Source organism: Sparus aurata, chromosome 11, assembly GCF_900880675.1.
Source record: "Sparus aurata chromosome 11, fSpaAur1.1, whole genome shotgun sequence".
In the NCBI taxonomy this organism is placed as follows: domain Eukaryota; kingdom Metazoa; phylum Chordata; class Actinopteri; order Spariformes; family Sparidae; genus Sparus; species Sparus aurata.
In genome coordinates, this window is record NC_044197.1 from 2,078,130 (window position 1) to 2,095,712 (window position 17,583).

General features: G+C 41.2%; 1 protein-coding gene and 1 long non-coding RNA gene across 3 annotated transcripts; one reads left to right on the forward strand and one right to left on the reverse strand.

The window, feature by feature from the left end:
• Nucleotides 1-727: 727 nt before the first annotated feature.
• Nucleotides 728-6,177, reverse strand: LOC115591824 (uncharacterized). The gene is made up of 3 exons (XR_003986021.1): nucleotides 6,137-6,177; nucleotides 1,829-1,918; nucleotides 728-1,739 (listed from the first exon to the last, which is right to left on the reverse strand). It is a non-coding gene; the product is annotated as an uncharacterized LOC115591824 (long non-coding RNA).
• A 6,042-nt stretch (nucleotides 6,178-12,219) lies between these two features.
• On the forward strand, nucleotides 12,220-17,522 carry LOC115590993 (interferon-induced protein with tetratricopeptide repeats 2-like). 2 transcript variants are annotated; one of them, XM_030432524.1, is made up of 3 exons: nucleotides 12,220-12,367; nucleotides 13,558-13,661; nucleotides 15,827-17,522. In XM_030432524.1, exons 2-3 carry the CDS (start codon nucleotides 13,654-13,656, stop codon nucleotides 17,127-17,129), a joined length of 1,311 nt encoding a protein of 436 aa, XP_030288384.1. In that variant the 5' UTR covers nucleotides 12,220-12,367; nucleotides 13,558-13,653; the 3' UTR covers nucleotides 17,130-17,522. The 2 variants fall into 2 exon arrangements, with proteins under 2 accessions (XP_030288384.1, XP_030288385.1); XM_030432525.1 differs by lacking the exon at nucleotides 12,220-12,367 and having other exon boundaries at nucleotides 13,518-13,661.
• Nucleotides 17,523-17,583: the final 61 nt, after the last annotated feature.

Below are 17,583 nucleotides of genomic sequence, written 5' to 3' on the forward strand. Positions count from 1 at the left end.
TAAAATATTGTTTTTATACACAGAACACACAAATAAACAACAAATATATTTTATTTATCCCACAAAAACAATGTACATAGTGTACACCCCAACCAACACAAAGTTGCACATACAGTGGTCTACATACAAAACAGAATAATTCACTGTATAGTTACAGTAAAAAAAAATAAAAAATAAAAAATTATCCACATCACAAGCAATGTTTTCCTTTGCTCCAAAACAGAAGAGCTCACCTGTTGCCCTTTTACAGTTTTTCTCAATTGCTAAAACACTAAAACCCATTTGCTGAACAAAGTTCGCAGTTGCCTGATCTCATTTAGCTAATTGTGCAGACTGTTTTCACGTCATTGATTAAACACAACCACTCAAAATTGATTTCACTCGTTTCAAATCATGTGAAACAACCAATATAAGCCAGTTCAGATTCCCCGTTGCCTCAGGAGGGAAAATATTGCTTGTGATGTCGACGAAGTGCTCTGGCCTGACCCAGCCCAAAGACAAGAAGAAGCACATTGATCACGTTTACTCCTTTGATTTTTGTATTGTATACTGTAGTACAGTGCATTGTAGGCTGTATACTGTACAATAAACAAACTTCCATTTGTTTACAGTACTGACTGTTCAATAGATTTGACTGGTTACAGGTTCATATCAACAAAGAACAAGAATTACAGTATCACAGAAACAAAGGACAAGTCTGTGAGATGCAGGGTACAGTGCTGTAAAAATAGGGGTGCAAGGAGGAGGAGGAACAAAAAAAATTGCACAGCAAAGCAGAGTATAATTTCTGATCAATTTTGAGCTACTATGATAGAACATGTTTTCATTGATCAAAAGACAATGACAGAAAAATATTAAATTTGTTTTGAGATTAAAAATGTACTTCTCCCTAAGGAATTCTATGTTTTGAACGTGTTTTCTATTTTTTCGTGTATTGTTTACTGACTGTTTGATAGTGTATATCATTTTGATCGCTTTGTTTATGATTTGAGGGCAGTGTTTGGTTTTGAGCACAGGCAAATCTGTTTTGAGGCGAAAGTTTCATTTTGCACGAGAAGTCAGAGGTTTTGTAAATAGTGCTTAAAGCTGAGGAATTGTGTTTAAGGTTTTCGGAAAATGGAGCAAGGTTTCAGAAATTGTGTTTTAGCAATTGAGAAAAACTGTATGCTGAAGCTCTGGTTGCTAATTGTAAAACTGTGACAGGTGTTTGCCCATGTGATGAGTCAGTGTGGATAGTAGGGCAATTAACTTTAGAATTTTGAGCAGGAATTGTGCTTGTAGTTTAGCAGAACTGGTTCAGGGAGTTGGTGCATGAGTTACATGTTGTGGTCATTGTGTCTCATGTACCAGTATTTGAACGTTAACAATTAAGAAAAACTGTAATGCTACATCACAGACGGACAGAAACCAAAGCCGTCTATTTTGCTGAGGATGTTCGGGAGTCTCACAGCCTGAGGACAGAAGCTATGTCAGTAGTTCCTTCTGGTTCTGTTTGTCTTTTCAGTATTCTTTGAGCTCTGAGCAGACACCTCACCTCTCCTCTGTCACTGATGCTCTGTGGATGGATGGATCACCCGCTGCAGAGCCTTCCTGTCCTGGGCCGAGCACCAACCAGACAACATGTCAGTCCACAAGACTTGATTACAGGAAATCAGGATTCAGTCCAGGAAGCCGTCGTCCAGCTCGTCCTCAGCAGCCTGTTCCTCTGCCCACACTTTCAGCTCCTGGCTGCTCTCGCTCTGGAGAAATGAACAGTGACCATCAGTTCTCTGCAGATATATCAGCCATGTTTGATCCCCCTCGTAAAGTACAGGTGAAAGATACTCACACTTTCCCTTCAGGCTCCTTTGGCGGCTCGTCTCCATTGTTTGACTTGTCTTGTTCATCTTTGTGATTCGTCCTTTCAACCGTCCGTCACCTGCAAGATGAGAAAGAAGAGCAGTGGTAGTTTCACGTCTCTTTGTGCAGGTTTTGTGGGGATTTGTGGGAGTTTTGTATGTATTTGTGGAGGTTTTGTGTTTATTTGTGGAAGTTTAGTGTTTATTTGTGGAAGTTTAGTGTATATTTGTGGAGTTTTTGAGCGTTATTGTGGAGGTTGTATGTATTTGTGGAGGTTTTGTGTTTATTTGTGGAAGTTTTTTGTGTATTTGTCGAGGTTTTGAGTGTATTTGTGGAGGTTTTTTGTGTATTTGTGGGGGTTTTGAGTGTATTTGAGGAGGTTTTGAGTGTATTTGAGGAGTATTTGTGGAGGTTTTGAGCGTTATTGTGGAGGTTTTGTGTGTATTTGTGGAGGTTTTGAGTGTTATTGTGGAGGTTTTGTGTGTATTTGAGGAGGTTTTGAGTGTTTTTGTGGAGTATTTGTGGAGGTTTTGAGTGTTACTGTAGAGTATTTGTGTGTATTTGTGGAAGTTTTGTGTTTGTTTATCGAGGATTGAGTGTATCTATAAGCATTTACACTAAGAGCCACAACATTAGAACCAGTGACAGGTGAAATAAATAACATGGATCAATGTGTTCCAATGCCATGTTCGGCTGTGAAACCATGAGTCCTAGCATTCATGTGGATGTCTCTTTGACAAACACCAGTCACCCAAACACAGCTGCAGACCGAGTACACCCCCTGATGGCAGCAGCACTCCTTGATGGCAGTGCCCCCCCAGCAGGACAACGCGCCTGCAACACTGCAAAAACTGCTCAGGAACGACCCGAGGAACGTGGGAAAGAGCTCAAGGTGTCAACCTGGCCTCCAGATTCCCCAGATCTCAATCCAGCTGAGCTTCTACTGGATGCAGTCAGAGCCAAGAACGATCCACGGGGGCCCCAACATGGATGGGAGTTGGTTCTGGTGCATCCCATAGATGTTCAACTGGATTGTGATCTGGAGAATGAGGAGGCCAGTTTGACACCTTGGGTTCTTTGCCATGAGGGGGTGTAGTTGGTCTGAACGGTGTTTGGGTGGGTGGTGTTTGTCAAAGAGGCTCCACAGAAATGACAGAACTCAAAGTTTCCCGGCAGAACATTTGATTGTAACAAGATGATCAATGCTCACTTCACTTGTCAGCTGTTTTAATATTGTGGCTGAACAGTGTAGATATACATGTTAAATACTTTTAATATTTTGCAAAAATTGAGTTATATTATATTTTTATACTATATTATTCATATTTTCCCTGCACTTTGTCTAACACCTTTAGTTACTATTTACTTTGCAGATTCATATAATTAATAAATTAAATATTCGCTGATCAAACGTGATGTATTATTATAGATTAAGCTACACAGCATTAAAAGCAGAAAGTTGAGACCTCAGAGAGGAAATGTGAGACAAGCCAGTGTGCTGCATTATAGAGGACAATTATTAATCAATCGATTCATTTACGTGATGTCGGTATACTCAAAAATACGCTGTCTTTCTACAAAATTGCGTTATGAGTTCTCATTCTCAGGTCGTCAAATAACGCACTTTGTGGGCTCTTAACAGGACTCAGAGAGTGAGAAGACTTGTATTTTCATATACATTTTATTACAAGATATATTTCTATATATACTTTTTCGTGTTTATCCAGTAGCTGTAAAAAAACTCCCTGAATCCTGTGGGTTTTGAGGCAGGGCATAAGTCTGCTCTGGTTGGTCGGTTCACACAAGCCTGACCACTAACAACTGGATTGCTGTTACTGAACTGTTGTGCCTAGAACTCTACAGTGATAGACTGGTTGTCGTAGCTTACTGCGCTCAACACTGTTTAGCTAACACTGTTAGCCTGAAAAGCGTTATACCACGATGTTTCTCCAGGAAAACAACAACTTCCAAGGCTTCATAAAGCTTATCAAGCACTCACTGAATGCACATTTGCCTGCTCCAGTGGAAATGTACCTGAACTGAAAACAAACCTTCAATACACTCAGAAGAACGCAGACAAACTAACAACCGCTCAAGCTGTTTGTAGCTATCCGTCAGCTGCACTTCTACCATGAACATGACCACAACATCTGCTTCCAACCAAAAAACGTCACCACAACACAATCGGATCGTTATTAGTGGTCTGCTGGGCATTGAGGCCGAGGGCCCTGTAACAGCTTTGTAATGATCTCTGCATGGTGTTATCAAGCAGGATGCTGTTGCAAACAGTTGCAAGGAAAATTAATTCCTGCAATTGTTTTCATTTTGTTTTATCACAGAGGTTCAACATTATCTTCAAGCAAAGGCATCGCGCCCATACACACTGAACTCGCGAGTGAGATCGGCATGGACAGATGAGGGCAGAGACCGGAGCCGCTTCAGTGGCGTCAAGCTAGCTTTTACCGTGGCCCTGAGCATGTCCCTAGCCAGGCACGAGGCCCAACTAAACACGTACACATTGTGCACGATTCTACCATACCATAGGTGTGTAACAACAGGGGCCTGTAAGTTGGCGGGATGGCACAAGGGCTCGTAGGATACGCTATTACCAATACCAGCAGCTGATCAAAGGCCTGACTACTGCCATTCATAGAAAACACAGCTTACAGCTCTGATGGACAGCACTCGGGCATTTGCCATTGAAGATAGCTGAAGTCCGGTCCAGTTAACCTATAACTAACAATGATAACACCAGGTTTGCCTGGCAGACCACTAACAACTATATTACTGTCACTGAGCTTTTGTCCCTAGAAAGCTCTATACAACGAGGCCTCCAAAACAACACTTCTGCGCTCAGTTCTGATGTTGTTGTAGCTCTCACTTCACTGCACTTCTACCACGAATAAGAACGCCGATGTTAACACCAAGCTCTGCTAAACATAGTTTATACACTCAAAGGACGCAGACAAACTAACAACTGCTCAAGCAAAACCTTACACATGCTGACAGAAATTAACATGTCTCCGGTCATTCTGCTGGTGTTTGTAGCTCAGTTTGCTGCACCTCTACCATGAATGAGACCACAAGAACCGCTAAATCAAAAACTTCACCACTGCACAGTTGCACGTCAGAAACTGAATATGATCCTTATTAGTGGCCTGCTGGTTGAATAGGCCGAGGCTTATGTTAATGTTGAACCTACATAAATGAAGCTGTCCATTTAAAATGTGTAAGTCTTAGCTCAAAACCCACAGGGTTCAAAGGAAGAGAAAGTCATTTAAACAGGTTTTGTTTTTCTGAGAGGAAATATTAACAAGCCTGGTTATAGTGCCTGAACGCATTTATTTGATCTAATTCATAAAGTATTTAACATGTGTATACACTGAGAGCGACAATAATAGAACCAGTGACAGGTGAAATAAATAACATGGATCATTGTGTTCCAATGCCATGTTCGGCTGTGAAACCATGAGTCCTAGCATTCATGTGGATGTCTCTTTGACAAACACCAGTCACCCAAACACAGCTGCAGACCGAGTACACCCCCTGATGGCAGCAGCACTCCTTGATGGCAGTGCCCCCCAGCAGGACAACGCGCCTGCAACACTGCTAAAACTGCTCAGGAACGACCCGAGGAACGTGGGAAAGAGCTCAAGGTGTCAACCTGGCCTCCAGATTCCCCAGATCTCAATCCAACTGAGCTTCCACTGGATGCAGTCTGAGCCAAGAACGATCCACGGGGGCCCCAACGTGGATGGGAGTTGGTTCTGGCGCATCCAATAGATGGTCAGCTGGATTGGGATCTGGAGAATGAGGAGGCCAGTTTGACACCTTGGGTTCTTTGCCATGAGGAGGTGTAGTTGGTCTGAACGGTGTTTGGGTGGGTGGTGTTTGTCAAAGAGGATCCACAGAAATGACAGAACTCTTCACTTCACTTGTCAGTTGTTTTAATGTTGTGGTTGAACAGTGTAGACCAACATGTTAAATAAAATATGATTATGTCATTCATATTACATATAAATGAGATCAAATAAATGCAGGCGTTCTAAACAGACAGACTGTTTATATTTCCTCTCAGTAAACAAAAAACATTTAAAATACTGCTAAATTTAAAGAGCTGTGTCCTCACAGAGACACTGTAGTGGCTTCTACCAACACAAACTATCGGTATTCAACGACCTGTGAATGAGACTCGACTACCCTCTAGAATCATTTACTGATCCTAAAGTATTAATGAACAGCAACTGACACATCTCACACTATCTGCCTTTAATTTTTGCAACTACATTGCACTGACCTTGTTGGACCAGGTGTCTCTCCTCTCCGGGTCTGATCACCATACAGGTCAGAACTGTTCCACCTGAAGCTGAAGACAAGTCCCATTGTTCACCTGGAGAGAGGAGGAAGAACTTTAATATAACATGATGACCACATGCATTTGTGTGTGTGTGGGTGGTGTGTATATCTATTCTGATTGTAACACGAAAAAAGAAGATGTAATCAGATTACAGACACATCCAGCAAAAAGGGGATTTCTTACAGGATTATAATTTTATAATAAAGAATGATATAACAGTCTGTAACCATGTGCATGACATCACTTCAGGAGTCTCACATCACTCTGCACTATATCCACAATAATGTGATTTAATAAATGTGTTTTTTTAAAGATAAACCAAAAGTAAACTAAAAGTATTAAATCCTGAGAACATTTAGTGCTTTACACACAAGTAATGTGATTTTAAAGTCTATCTTTTGACACACAGGGAGTCAGTGCAGTGATTTAAATAACATATTAACCAGAACTGAGACAAACACTGAAAACATTCTGTGCAGCTACAATGAGGCTGCATATTGTGTGTTAAACTACTTTAGCTGCTGAAAATGACCTCCTAGATGCTGACATACTAACATACTGAGACATTATTACACAACACAACACAACACAACACATGGAGCCTGTTAGCTAATTGTGCTGTACTCAGATATTCAGCTGTAACGTTAGTGGGGCTACTATTAACAAGCTAACATTACACAGCAGGATAATGGCGTCGAGCTAAAACTCTCCAACAAGACACACACGTTAGCTAACATGCAAACCTGTCTGTAAAAACACGACGATTAAATGACTCAGATGTCTTTATAAGCTCCTTATAGTGTCAGTACTCGGTTCATTACCCGTTAATAAAGGCAGCTGAGCCGCTGCTAACGTGTTTCCCAAACCGTGCAGTGCATCTGCAACAACTTTAAAGTCAGCTAGCTAACATAGCATAAAACATAACCACTCACACTGGCCAGCTAACCAGCTTTCATGCCGTTCAAAATAGTAAATTAATTTTACTACATGCCGACTTTACCGAAACTAACAACTTGTTTTGAGAAAGTGACCTACATTTAATTAGCTGTGCATTATTCATGTAATAAACACGGCAGAGAAAAAACGGCCAAAATCACAATGGAGTTTGGTGCACAGAGCTAAACATAACGTCCATCGCGGATTTAATTAGGTCAATTAGGATTATGTTCGAGCCGAATTTACCTCAACACTTAACAGTTAAATGAGAAGTCTTCGGCTTCTGTTCAGAGTTATTTCAGAAACATTTGAGGCAAAAACAAATCTAACCGCCATAACAGGGAGGCTGGCTCTCTGTTAACCCGCACATATGTAGAACTTAGACAACATGAAGGTAGTTATGTGGAGCTGCTGATACCTGAGCTCTGTAGGTAATAACTGATCTGCACACCTCCCACACAGACATGAATACACCTGTACTGAGCAGGTAACTGGACACATCAAGCAGAATCATACAGAACAGTTTACTGACCGTGTTCGTGTCCTCAGAGAAGAGCAGCTCCAAACAGAGTGAAGGTCCCTCAGCCATTATATAGGCATCTACAGTTTTGGAGGGAAATGCACTAAATTCACGCGGGAAACGAGCTGGACCGCCCCTTTTGGCGTGCACCAACTGCATTCGCTAGAGAGTCTGTAGGCGGGACTTATGTAGGAATGAGCAGCACTGCTAAATTAAACCTCATTGGCTGCACCACGGCCCCTCTGGCTTATTAGCCAATCATTGCTCTTACCAAGGGGATAAAGGTAGGCCGTGTCCGCTTCCTGACCTTTTGCTTCCTGCCTCTTCGGCCCGCCCACTTCCGGGTCTTGCATTGCCACTAGCATCCAAGCACAGGTAAGCGCACATTTCTGTGCTGTTTTGTGTATATTCGTCTGTGTTTCATTTAATTAAAACCGTCGTTCTTTAATAAATCCGGCGTCTCCACCGCGGTCGAGCCCATCGGGGTTGTTTACCGCTGCCGAGCAGAGCACTGGTGAGTTATGACGTGCTCCTGTCATTTACTGCTGTAGCCAGGTGCTAAGTTCCTCTTCCGCTCCTCTAACAGTCTGCTGGTTGTGCTGTATGGTGGCTGTCTTCCCCGCTACGTTGCTTCTCTTCACCCCTCTCCCTCTTTGGAAGGGACGCCAATGCCGGACTTATAACCGGAACTATGGACGCTTAAGCTAGCACTAAAGCTAACGCTAAAGCTAAGTAAGAGCACTGCTGATTAATCACGGCTACTTGGCCACTGCTACCTCGCTGCCGCTGCTTCGCCGCTGTTCTCCTGCTGCTGCTGCTTTGCTGCCGCTGCTCCGACGGCCTGGTTCTGGTCCGGTCGGCCGCTTGTGGTTAGCCTGCTTCCTGCTGCTAGGTGTGGTGCTACTTTGGTGTGTACGTGGCTGTCACTCTTGCTGCATGCTACGAGTTTTGCCAGGATTCTGAGCCACTTGTTAAGCCTGCATGAGTGTGTGTGCGTGAGTGTTTTAAACCATAAATCAGAAAATGAGTAAATAAACAATTAATTCATTTTCTGATGGATGGATCTGATTTTTCCGGGGACAGTTCCCGATTAGGCCGCCCTGTCCCCGGTTAAAAATGTCCCCGATTTGAACGGGAGAGAAAAAAGTTGCGCAAAGACGCAAACTCCAGTTATTACGGTCGCCAGTTAAACTAACGTTACGTCGCGGTACCCGGAAACAGAATACGCGGCAGAGTTGTTTACTTTTGCTTGCTGAAGACAGAGATAGGCGACCGTGTAAGGTATAAGGTACAGTAACTTAAATTACCAAATAATAGCCGGGTTTCAATTAAGCAGTATTACCCGCAGTGCTGCAGAGTTTGCAGCGAGTGCTGGTTGGCTGAATCGTTTCCTCCGCCGCAACAACTTCACTTGCAGAAGACAACTATTTCCCAGAAGGATGCCAGAGAAATCACAGAGAAGCTGGCGAAGTTTGTGACATTTTCATCCCGAAATAAACGCCTGGTCTGTTAAGTAAGTTGTGTAGTATGAACCCATTTATTTTGTGAGCTTGAACTAGACTTGGCTGTTTGTAGGTTAGGTGAGGTAAAATAAGATTGAGTATAGTACAGTGCGTCTGTTTATCTGAGTTAAAGACCTGAACTGAAGCCACAATGCTATTGCCAAACTGTCACTGGTGTTGGTGAAGTTGTAAGGTGTGATTAGATAATCATGAGGTGACAATAGCATTACCTAATTTTGCTCTGTTGTAGAATAAGAAGGTGTAAAAGAGTAATGAGTGAGGAGAGAGAAGACTAGGAAAAGAGCAGAAGAGTGTAAGAGGAAGCAAACTGAGTAAAGGCAGAAGAGAGTAAAGGAGTGATGTGAAAAGGTAAAGTGAAGAGACAGTAAGGAGAGAAGAAAGAAGGGTTGAGAAAAGAAAAGCTTGTTGAGGGAAGATGGCTCAGTCAAAAATATGCAAATGCCATTTTACTGAAAAAACCCAAAGGAATTTCCATTTATACGCCCCTGTTGCCAGAGGTTTCTTTGTTAAGAAACAAACTTCACTTACTATTGCATCTGTTGAGTTGTGCTCATGTTCTCCTCTGCTGTTATTCCATCCAGGCCACAGAGGCTGAGGCTACTGAGGGAGAGGACTGTGCTGGACCTGCTGAACCAGCTGGATTCACGGATCCAGACATTTAGGACCAGAAACCACAGAGCTTTTGTTTTAAAAGTGCAAAAATTCCCAGAATGGTGTGAGATGTGGTCATAAAATCCATCAGCTAAATAAAAAGATTAATAAGCTAAGAATATGTTTTGTTTTTGTTTTATCTCTGGTTTTTACAGCTCTAATGTCAAATGCTGCAGATATATGATAGAATAAACAAATTATGCAGCCTTAACAGAGGTGGTTATTCTTTAATTATAATACTACCAAACTACTACTACCGGGACTACTGAAACTTCTTATTGGCAACTCATCTGCTTTAATACACATAAAAAATACACATTAAAATAAAAAACCACCTTCTTATTAGATCATTTAGTTTGTTGGCATGCATTGTTATTGTCATTATTTGTCTAATTTTGAGCCCTCTTAATTGTGTCTCTCCTCTCCCCCCTAGTGCTGAAGGCCGACAGTGGTGGTTCTCCTGGGTGGTGATGGTCCCCTGTGTGCTGTGTGATCCCCTTTCAAGATTTTTTTTGTTTACACGTCACTTTTTGCTGTGTGAGTGGGGTGTTCTCCTTTTTTCTTTTGGATGTCACTTCCCCTACCCAACCCCCTCCTCCAGCCGGTAAGCCTCAAACCGTATTCCCCTCTTTTTTCAGTTGGGCTCCCTTCTCCTTTTCTGATAAAGTGCCAAACCTTTTAACAATAAAGTTTTGTATGTGAACATTGAACTTTGTCTCCTGCCCTCCTTGAGTGAACGAACCTGAGTGTCCTTTTCATTTTGAAGGTAATAATTGACCTTTAGTTCCGGTCCTTGGGCCCTAACCCAAGGTGGCGTTGTTGGTATTTGGTGTATAACATAGTAATAACTCTCGTGTCGCCACACTCATATTAAACCTGAGGGTCAATCACTGTTGTTTCCTATAATCTGTCTTTTCAAAAGAGGGCAAAATAAAAATAAAACAAATATCAATAGATCTAACACAGATAAACAATTGTTATTGGGATTAAAAAGGACATTTTTTAATTGATATTTCATTTCTCTTGTCTTATTAATCCATTACTAACAGAATGTAATCAAGTTACATTACTTTAATATTGTAATCGGGTGAATTCAGGTAATTTTCTCAATTGTTTTTGATTTCTGCTCTGTACTGTAACATAAAATAAATGAAATTAAATGTGAATAATGACTTCATGGGGTTGATGTCACAGAAAGGGGCATGGCACTTGTACATATTATATATAAAATAATCTATTTCTTACTTTTTTATTATATAGTTTTTTGTCCTTTTATTGTTAAAATGAACTGTCCTTGACACACAGATATCCCCGTTTGCAGGACCGATAAAGGAATTCTGATTGTGATTGTAAGTCAATCACGATTCATGGGAATTGCATGAGGTCAGTGATGTAATATTCTGATCAGTCATAAATAAGAAAATGTTTCTAATATTTTATTACATAAGGTTTGTGTGGGGACTGTAAAATGGTTCTGACATGAGAGCGGCCTAAATTGCACAAACAAAGGAAAGTGCATCTTGTACACAAAAAGGAAAGTGCATCTACCCAAATGTCCAGTAGGTGGCGCCTGCTTGACACAGTGCCCCCAGATTCGATAAGTCCCATGTCCCATTGTCTAAGAGTACACCTGAATGCATCGTCAGTTCCCCGGAGAAACTCCGAGCCACTGCGTGCCCGTTACTATGGTTACAACCTAGACTACTTGAATGAATAATATGAAGTGCTTTTACTGTGTACTTTTTGAGTAATACTTTATCAAAGTCCTTACCAGAGAACAATAATAATTTTTTACTACTTATGCAAAGTACTTTTTTTATTCCACATCAAAATTTTATTCCACAATCCTCTGTTAAGGATTTTGACACAGGATTTTTAAAAAAGGTGCGGCTGATTTGACCAAGCAAACGCGACCCACGGCTGGCTCAACTGCAGTAATATTCTCTTTGTAAAATCTCTTTCATGGCAACAAATGAAATTAGGATTTTGAACCTGATTTATAATGGAATTACATATCATTGCTTTCACTGGGGACGCCTGTGTGACATCGAGCTTTACAGTCTTAACCCTCCATGATTTAATACCAAAGGTCAGCTATGGATAACTATGTACATTTACTTAAGTACTGTATTTAAGTACAAGTTTGAAGTACCTCTAGTGTACTCTGCCAAGTTTTTCCTTTTTATTAGGGCCTGAGCACCATCAGCGCCATTTTATCTGTAAGTTGAAATTCTTCTTCCGCTGAAAGTTTGTTTGGTGGCCTACACATACCCCAAAACTCACAGCACTCTGCACACACATCACATCTGGTGAAAAAAAATGTATGATTAAATGAATTGATATCTGATTCGGTGACAAGATGGCTCCACCGCGCCCCCTGGAAGATACAAAGCTTGAAGCCCCGCCTCAGTCAAACAGGAAGTCTGCCTTTTCTGAAGTTGAAATGTTGCCACCAATTGCCGCCATTTCCCTGACAGACTCCGACACTTCGACTCTTCTCCACTGGCAGGACGACTGGGAGTGGAACAAGCTACTGCTAACGTGAGTTGTTCAAAAACTTTATTTTTAGTAAACTTTGTGTACACAAACAATGTTCTCAATGCTCGTGTTCATGTGTAGAGACCCTGGTGATACTACCAGCAAAGTTTCATGTTGTGTCGAGACTTCTTACTGTTTTAAAAATAGATATTTTGATGCTTTTGTAAAAGTGCCCGTAGCACTCCCATTGAAAATGAGTTTGACCCGAAAACGAAAATACAGTAAATCTTAAAAGTGCCTCTTTCATCGTAATTATGCTTTTACACAAAGGTTTGACTCATATTCAATTACAAAAACAGCCTAGGTTGCATTTTGGCAAGAGTTTCACTTTAAGGTATTAATGCTACAAGAAGAGTTGTGTAGAAAAAATAAGTAAAAACACTAATAAAGTAACTTAAAAATGTTGACGGGTCATGTTGATGTTGCTGTTAAGTTTCCCTTCCAAAACAGAAGTTTACGTCAAGTTCATTTTATCAAATAAACTTAAATGGGACTGTTCAAGTAGGCCATAGTTATCAGGAGGTGATAACTGAGCTGCACATTCCAACTACATGCCAACTTTAACGAGACATCTGAGACAAACATCCATCCATCCATCTATCCACAGATTATAGAGGCCCAGAAACACTCTGAGGACAGGAATCAACCCCAGGAGAAATACAGCATTGTGCATCACAGCACTTCCAGACAACTTTTTACCTTATTAAAGACACTTTAATGTGTTACGACCACATGGAGAGATGAGGGCACACCAGAAACAGGATGTTAGGGTCACAGTCATGGCTGTAACATAAAGTTCACCTTCAGCAAACTACTTGTTAATAGTTTCATACTATTTTGATCAAAAAATGAAGTACAAATACAAACATGGTGTACTATGACTCACAGCATATTTGTCAGTATAAACCAAGAAAATGAACCAAGCCAAGAAGTCCTTAAAAAGTAAACTGAAAGCATGTTTGTTAGGGATGACAGACGGATGGGTGGCTGTAGGTTTCAGTTACTGGGAAATGAAAATTAAGGATCATAACTGGAGGAAGGAAACCAAAAGTAATTGTTGGAAAACAAGTCCAAACAAGTTCACCTGTTGAACCTGTTTAAAGGTGTACACCTTTAAAGGTGTACCTTTAAATGGGTGCACCTATTTATAGATGTACCTGCTCAACAGCTTCACATCATTTCCTGTTCAACAGAAAGTGGACATAACTCACATCTTGTCGTTGAACCCAAAGAAGCTTCAGGAGCTAAAATCAAGTAAAAGAGAACAACTGTGTGGAGTAAACAGCTGAATGATGAGGTGAGTGGCTGTTTCAGCATTTCACAGGCTTGTAAAAAATAATGAGAATAATTACTTCATTCTGTTTTTGTGGTTTTGTTGAGTCCAGCAGCCCAAATTATTAACATTATATTGATGTTTTCATTCTCTCAATTCCTCATTTAATCTTACTTTTCTTCCCTTCTCTTCACATTTGTATCTGCTTGCTCTCTATTTAATGCTCCTTCTTTATCTCCATCCTTATTTCCTTCCTGTCCATTTGTGCTCTTTTTTTCAAACTTTGTTTATTGAGCTTTTTTTCACAACAGAACAGTCATACAGAATTCGCACCCCAAAAAGTAAATAAATAAATAATAATAATAAAAAAGTAGATGAGTATATCTAAGACAATGCATGTTCAGTTTGTTGTAAGAGAGGACATTATACACATACACAGAGAGAATCTTACAAAAACAAAACAAACAAATAAATATTAGAAAGCTACGGAACATACAAAGTAAAATCCAAGTGGGTTGTCATCTAAATAAAATGAAGCCAGTGGTTGTCCCAATTAGATTGTTTCATGCAGCTCTGATTTCTCTTTCATGTATCTAAAAAAAAAGTTGCCAAATCTTACAAAATTTGCCAGATGAACCTCTAAGTGTATGTTTTATTTTTTCCAGTTTCATATAAAATAAAGTAATCCTGATCGATGTGTGTGGGATTGAGGGATGGCATCTTTCCATTTCAGAAGGATTAGACGGTGGGCAAGCAACGTGCAGAAAGGCAGAAAGTCCCACTGAGAGTTGTTCAAACTGTAAACAACAGAAGGCACTCCAAAAAGGGTTATGACGGGGCAGGGGGCTATAGACACCTCCAGGACCTCCGGGAGTGTTTAAACACCGAAGTCCAGTAAGTTGTCAGCTTGGAGCAGCTCCAAAATGTGTAAATTTGAGGATGGGGTCGTTTTACAGCGATTGCACGCTGGATCTGTGTCTGGGAATCTCTCCAATAACTTCTTTTTGGTGCAGTGAGCGTGATGCAATATTTTACACTGTAGTAGTCCGTGCCTTGCACAGATAGAGGAGGTGTGGACTCTTTTTAATATTGCATTCCAAGTTTCATCATGTATGATCTCACTTATATCCTGCTCCCATCTATGTCTAATAGTGGCAAGGGACAGGATTTTTTGGGATGAAAGTGCACTATATAGGTCAGATATTATACCTTTAAATGACTGGACAGGCTCCAATAAAGAGTCAAAATCAGAGCTTGGGGGAATTTCTGCAAAGTGAGGCAGCTGTTTATGCATGAAATCACACAGCTGTAAGTATCGAATGAAGTGTGTGTGTGGGATAAGAAATTTAGTGCGCAATTGCTTAAAAGATACAAAGAAACCATCTATAAAAAAGGTCATGCTGTGTGCGCAGTCCCCTGTTTTGCCACTGCAGAAACACTGTCCTGAAGAGAGGGGGGAAACATGTGATTTGCATGGATTGGGGATTTCAATGAGAAACTATGCCATCCCTTGTGCCAGCAGACCTGCTTCCATATTCTAAGTGTTGTTCTGACCAAGATATTTCTTGTATACAGGGCGGTGTCTGAGACTAGAGGTGCATAGATCAATATTGACAATGTGGACAGGGCACAGGATCTGGCTTCAAGAGAGCGAATCAGAAAGCATCTTCAATGTCAGCCTCGGGGTGTCGAGTGTCGAGGCCTCGGGGTTAGCCGAGCCAACTGCAGCGGTCGGCACCATGCCTGACTGAGTGCTACGTGGTTGTTTTGAGTATTTGAAGCCGCCATTATAGTCTTAAAACAGTTTCATCTTGTTGTTCGGTGTTTAAATTACTATAAGACATAGGTTTAGGTCTTGGCACTTGTTTTGACAGGGTCTTAAAAAGTTTTAAAATTCGACCTTGTAGGAGCTCGCAAGAGATGTGTCTACATTAAAGCTTGCTCAACAGCGCCCCCCCATTCGATGCTCCTTGCTCCCTTTTTTCCTTCCTCCTTTTCTCTCCTCCTACATTATTCCCTGCCACATTTCCTTGTGGTTCATTTAATTGTAGTCTAACACCACTTGTTTGTCCTGCATTCATTCTGTCCACATGAGATCAACGGGAAATCCACACATATTATAGTTCAGAGAGTATTATATTGACCTATGATGATGTGTTTTAATATTTGTTATTTTTATTCTCCATCAGTCAAACATCACTGGAGTCCAAACTGGAGGCCCTGCAGTGCCACTTCACCTGGGATCTGGACCCCAGCAGGTCCATACTCTTCCGTCTTAGGGACAAGCTGGAGGACATCAGCACCGAGGAGGGAAACAGCTGGCTGGGTCACATTTACAACCTGCGGGGGTACGTTCAATACAAGCTGGGGTTCACCCAAGATGCCCAGAGTTTGTTCAACAAGGCTGCAGAGGCCTTCTGCCAGACAAGAAGAGCAGACTCAGATGAGGGTCCCTGGTTAGTGGTGAACTACGGGAACCTGGCTTGGCTGCACCACCACCTGGGAGAACAAGCAGAGAGTCAGGCTTACCTGTCAAAGGTCAACGCCCTGATGAATAAATACCCATCTCCATCCCAGGACGAGCTCCATCCAGAGATCTACGCTGAGAAAGCCTGGACCCTGATGAAGTTCAGCGCAGACAAGAAGCCGCTGGCTGCAGATTACTTCCAGAGAGCCATCAGGATGCAGCCGGACATGGTGGAGTGGAAAACCAGCCATGTCTTAGTGTTGTATAGTGTCTCAGCATCAGTCAACACAGGACTGGATGCTGACATGTTGGAGAGAATGAGAATCGCAAAGGAGGAAGATCCAGAGAACTTGTACCTCGCTGTTCACTACCTTGAGCAGAATGCTAAAACCATGAAGAAAGAAGAAGTTGAAGATGAAGCTCGAGAGTTAGCTCAGAAGATCCTGAAGAATCCAGTCAGCAGCTACAGCGGTATGAAAGCTTTGCTATGGGTTTACTTTGAATATGTATCTGTTGATGATGCCATTGATTTGGCAGAGGAGGCTCTGAGTCATCATCCAGATGTGCGTTATATGAAGAGCTGTGCTGCACTCTGCTACAAATGGATCATTACTTCCAGGGGCAGTTTCCCAAAACAAAGCACAATAGACAGAGCGATCAGTCTCCATGAGGAGCTGATTTCTCTTTACCCTCAGTCTTCTCTGGTGAAGAAAATAGACCTCGCAAACATATACGCAAAGTCAAATCACAGCCAGGCTAAAGCTGAGGAGATTTACCAGGAGGTGCTGGAGAGTGATGTGGAACCGGCAGACAAACAGATGGTTTACAACAGGTTCGCAAACTATCTATACTTTGATCGACAGGATCGTCAAGGGTCAATACAGTATCATATGAAGGCAGCAGAGATACCGCACAAATCATACTTTCGTGAGAGCAGCATCAGAGTTCTGGGAAGGATTAAAGACACATTTAGGAAACGGGCGGAAGAATTAGAGGAGTTTCTGCAGAACCTACAAGAGCCATAGTGCAGTGGCTGTAAAGCCAGAAAAATAACAGAAAAATCTGTACAGGCTCATTAATCTGATAACAATTATTCAACAACACTGCAATGGTCCTTTAATCAACATCCACATGTTCAACTGACATTGTTGAAATTCAAATTACACAATTAATTAAATCCATTTTGTCCTTGATGGTGTTCACTGTACTCCTGTACTGTATTTCAAGTTTATATAGGAATATAACACCCTTTATGCAATATTTGTTATGGAACATTTGTTCTGCAGTAATATTTAGAGTATTGATGATGTAACAGTTATTTATTGTATAACCTAAAAAATATTGCCAGATGTAACTGATTGTATTCATAGAAAGTTTAAGATGTCTCAGTTGTAAAAATTACTAATAAATATAATAAACATGCCTTAAAAATCTTCTTTGAGTTGTTTGTTTTAGTGGCTGCAGTCTTGTACGCTGGTC